The 5,000-nt window shown below is 46.8% G+C and overlaps 1 protein-coding gene across 1 annotated transcript in view; it reads left to right on the top strand.

The window, feature by feature from the left end:
• nectin3b (nectin cell adhesion molecule 3b) overlaps positions 1-5,000 on the top strand; it is a 101,553-nt gene that overhangs the window by 59,806 nt on the left and 36,747 nt on the right. The window contains 3 exon segments of the mRNA XM_048238204.1: positions 1-8; positions 11-74; positions 826-977. The exon segment at positions 1-8 is cut by the window's left edge and continues 43 nt beyond it. Of these exon segments, the coding sequence (XP_048094161.1) occupies positions 1-8; positions 11-74; positions 826-977 (224 nt within the window).

The raw sequence follows: 5,000 nt of genomic DNA, 5'->3' as shown, positions 1-5,000 counted from the left end.
TGTGGGCAGAAAAACCTCCAGCTGACCTGCCAGGCTAAAGCCAATCCCCCTGCACACCACTTCAGATGGGTCAGGTGAGAAAAGGCCTGGGGGTTAAAGGCATGATATATATGTGGGTGGATGGACTAAAGTAGCCTGCTGCTGCTGTTACTGCTGCTGTGTGTGTGTTTGCTGCTGCTGCTGCTGCTGCTGCTGCTGCTGCTGCTGCTGGTGTGTGTGTGCTGATGCTGTTGCTGTGTGTGTGTGTGTGTGTGTTCATGTGCTGTTGCTGTGTTCGTGTGCTGCTGCTGCTGGTGTGTGTGTGTGTTTGTGTGCTGATGCTGATGCTGTGTGTGTGTGTGTGTGTGTGTGTGTGTGTGTGTGTGTGTGTGTGTGTGTGTGTGTGTGTGTGTTCGTGTGCTGTTGCTGTGTTTGTGTGCTGATGCTGTGTTCGTGTACTGATGCTGCTGCTGGTGTATGTGTGTTTGTGTGCTGATGCTGATGCTGTTTGTGTGTTTGCTGCTGCTGGTGTGTGTGTGTTCGTGTGCTGATGCTGTGTTCATGTGCTGATGTTGCTGCTGGTGTGTGTGTGTGTGTGTGTGTGTGTTCGTGTGCTGATGTTGTGTTCATGTGCTGATGTTGCTGCTGGTGTGTGTGTTCGTATGCTGATGTTGCTGCTGGTGTGTGTGTGTGTTCATGTGCTGATGTTGCTGCTGGTGTGTGTGTGTTCGTATGCTGATGTTGCTGCTGGTGTGTGTGTTTGTGTGCTGATGCTGTGTTCATGTGCTGCTGGTGTGTGTGTGTGTGTGTGTTCGTATGCTGATGTTGTGTTCGTGTGCTGCTCAGGCTGGACGGGGAGATGCCCGAGGGTGTGGAGATGGTCAACGACTCACTGGTGTTCCGCCGACCACTGCAGCGCAACGACTCAGGCGTGTACCGCTGCGAGGTGGGGAACAACATCGGGTTCCGCAGCCGAGACCTCCGCATCCGCGTCCACGGTGAGTGACACAAAGAACGCCACATCCTTCACACTCCCCAGGTCTGCTAGTTATGCGATTACACCACATCCTTCACACTCCCCAGGTCTGCTAGTTATGCGATTACACCACATCACACACACACTCCCCAGGTCTGCTAGTTATGCGATTACACCACATCCTTCACACTCCCCAGGTCTGCTAGTTATGCGATTACACCACACCCTTCACACTCCCCAGGTCTGCTAGTTATGCGATTACATCACATCTCACACACACACACTCCACAGGTCTGCTAGTTATGTGATTACACCACATTACACACACTCAGTACAGTTTTATGACAGTATTAGGCCTCTTTAATTTTTTAGCTTAAAGTACAACTTTGATGTGGAGTATCTATCTGTGTAATGGTGTGTGTGTCTGCGTATCTATCTACGTACTGGTGTGTGTGTGTCTGCGTATCTATCTGTGTACTGGTGTGTGTGTGTGTGTGCGTATCTATCTACGTACTGGTGTGTGTGTCTGCATCCATCGTATTTATATTCTTTATATTCTTCTCATTTCACCGTGGTTCTTGCACACACAGTTCTCCTCAACTGAGTTTGCCCACATATTCATCCCAGTGCCCCTGAGTTTGCCCACATATTCATCCCAGTGCCCCTGAGTTTGCCCACATATTCATCCCAGTGGCCCTGAGTTTGCCCACATATTCATCCCAGTGCCCCTGAGTTTGCCCACATTCATCCCAGTGGCCCTGATTATACCACCCACAAAACAGATTTACTACATACAACTCTTATATATTTTTTTAAAGTTTGAAGCAAGCAGTTGTAAGTTGCAAGTTGAAAATATTGTCTGTCAAACGCATGTCTGGCTTCAGGCTCAACATGCTGCTAATCTTGCTTTGTAGTAAACCCCATGGTAAGATTGACATATCTATATCATTATATGAGCTGTTAATGCTTCAGCCGGGGTCTGGTGTAAACGCCTGCTGTGCTGCCGTATAGGCCCCAGCTGCGTGTATAGTTTTCATGGCGTATTATTCAGCATCACCGGGCGGCGCAGTAAGGCTGATGAGTGGAGTGGACAGGAGGGATGTCCTTTAGGAAGAGGATGTCCTTTAGGAGGGATGAGCTTTAGGAAGGAGGGATGAGCTTTAGGAGGAAGGGATGTCCTTTAGGAGGGATGTGCTTTTAGGAAGGAGGGATGTGCTTTAGGAGGGAGGGATGTCCTTTAGGAGGGATGTGCTTTAGGGCTGTCACTTTTGTGAAAAAAAATCCTGTTCGATTTTAGCCTGGCGGGCCATCCTATATCATTGAAATGTATAGTCTGGAATCAAACCATTCACCTCGCTTAATCCAAGGGGCGGGCAGAGAATTGTCTTTCAAACTGCTTAGGCATGCAATTAAGCCTTAATTCACCCGGCTGCGATACTTGAGGCTGGGGGTACACTTGCCATTACACCTCAGTCCAGCAGATGGTGGTGGTAATGCACTCTGTTTGCAAACTGCTGAAAAAAGCTCACCCGATTAAAGAAGAAGGGTTCACTGGCCTGTTCTTCAGTGAATTGTTTTTAGCAGTTTGCAAGCGGAGTCATTACCACCATCTGCTGGACTGAGGTGTAATGACAAGTGTACCCTTCAGAATTTCAGTAATGGCCGGGTGAATAAAACGAAATAGGCCAGCCTTCGACCATATCCATATCCGATTCGGCAAAGCGGCAAAGGAATGACTTTTAGTGCATTGTGTTGCTCAACTTTCAAAAAAAAGTCCAACTCCTCCAAAGTTTGGCCTTAGCGCCGATTCAAACAACGCTCTTTGTTAAGCCATAGCCACCTTCCTTGTTGTTCACCGTCGCGGGACTGTCGTTATCCTGTTAAGCCCGCCTTAAGACTCTCTAACAAAATAGAGCTGTGATTGGATGGCGTCCATGGCGTCAGCCAATAGAAATCCCTATGGTTTGATACTAGGCGTACAGGCTGAGCAAATTAATTTGCATCGCTAGAGGCGTCTAGATTTCTCAAACTAGTTCAATTTTGAGACATAAGTGTTCATTGAATCGATTGTAAAATAGATTTTCATGTCTAAAGACATTTCCATTTTCAACGCCAAATATAGGCCAATCCACAAAAGTAACAGGCATTAGGGCCCGGTAAAGGGCGCTGTAGGCACGCAAGCCAGCAATATTTCCTGATTTATTGGTGAAGTTTAGCGGCACAATGACAAACAGGAGTTGCTACATTCTCGAAAAACAATAAGCCGAGTATACTGCCATTACATCAGTGACAAACATTACTGCAGGCTTCAACGTAGCTGTGTTCACGATTAAATGTCAAACAAATTTAAGCCTACATAGAACTTCGATTGCACAGTTTATGTAGCCTACCGCTTTGTTCTTCTCCATAGTTTGATATACCAAAATCCGGGTACTTCCACATCGAACTCCTCAAGTTATTAGGGGCCTATCACTAGTCGCTCTCATGTCGCACAGGTTGATGGCGTTGTCCTCCATTTTGGCAAAACCACAGGCAGCACAGCAGCTGATTGAAACAGCTGTTTCGGTCGCGTAAAATTGGTGGGAATTTCTTTTTTAGCTTTACCAATGCTTACTGCACTTGAATTCTTTTATATTCTTGTTTGTGAATTTTGTTTTTAATTTGTTTAAAATTAATAGTGTACATATTTGGTTAAAATCGATCCCCTGTTGTAGTTTTGAAACTTGTGTTGTTTGGTCCATAAGATTGTGCAATTTTTTTTCGAGCGAAAGCCCAGCCTAGTGTGTATGCATGTGTGCATGGATGCTTTTGTGTTCTTTTGCCTCTAACGCAGCAATGAGAGGATGGGGGGTGCGTGCGATGGAGTAGGGAGGAGGAGGAGCAACCTTGACTGGGAGATGATGATGTCCTAGATTCATGAAACATTCACTGCCTCTCTTCCACGACCATTCATTATTTATTTCTGCGTTTGTGTCCCACCACCCCCTGAGAGAAAAGTTTGGTGTGTGTGTGTGTTTCCTGCATGCTTGCATCCTGTGTGTGTGTGTGTGTGTGTGGTGTGTTTGCTTAATGTCACATTTCAATTCCCACTCTCTTCCTGTGCATTGGAGAGAAGCATCGTAGCATGGCAATGCTTCTTGAACTGTGTGGGTGGGTGTGTGTTAAGGAATGTAAATTGTGAGTGACTGAAATCATGTTGTTCCTCTCCTATAATGTATGCTGTGATCTGCCCTGCATGTTAAACTCACACACAGATATATACACACATACACACACACACACACACTTACCAATTACACCTGCTCAGCTTTGAGGTCACCTGTGTAGCTGATTTGTGCCTGTGGGAGCAAGGACACAAGCATACATGCGCAAACACACACACACACACACACACACACACACACACTGCAGAGTCAGTACACCCCCCCCCTGCTCTCATATGTAGTGAGACACAGAGTGATGGGGTGATGGCGATACTGAAGGAGAGTAACTGGGAGAGAGAGGGAGGGAGGGAGAGAAAGCATGTCTGTGACCTTCAGTCGATCGCTCCTCTCTAACCCCCACCCCACGCCTCCTCCTCTGTCTGTTTGCACGCACTCGCTCGCTCTCTCTCTCTCTCTCTCTCGCTCTCTTGCTCTCTCCCTCGCTCCCTCGTTCAGACAGTGTGTTTGGCCTGAGACGAATCGTTTGCTGATAAATTGGGGGAAAGCATGTGAGCATATGCTTTCATTAAGGCAGCCGCCACAGACAAGAGCTTTCAAGAGTGCGTGCGCAGGTTTGCGTCGTCGGTGTCGCGTGCGTGTGTGTGTGCGATCGAGTGAAAACCATGAGCGTTGACCACACACAAATGCACACGGTCTGGCTTATGGATTATGACTTCGATACAATACCTGTCATAAATATATTGATACTCAATACTGAAACGATACCACGGCGAAATCCTACAATATCTGGAAACAGTTGTATTGAGTCATTTGTGTTGATTTTGGTGCACTTTTGTAGTGTGCAGGTCAATTCTTGGTTCTAAACTTTTAAACTTCCTACA

This window comes from Alosa alosa, chromosome 2 (genome assembly GCF_017589495.1).
Source record: "Alosa alosa isolate M-15738 ecotype Scorff River chromosome 2, AALO_Geno_1.1, whole genome shotgun sequence".
NCBI classification, from domain to species: Eukaryota; Metazoa; Chordata; class Actinopteri; order Clupeiformes; family Clupeidae; genus Alosa; species Alosa alosa.
The sequence above is the reverse complement of the archived record's forward strand: the minus strand, read 5'-3'. Positions and strand labels throughout refer to the sequence as shown.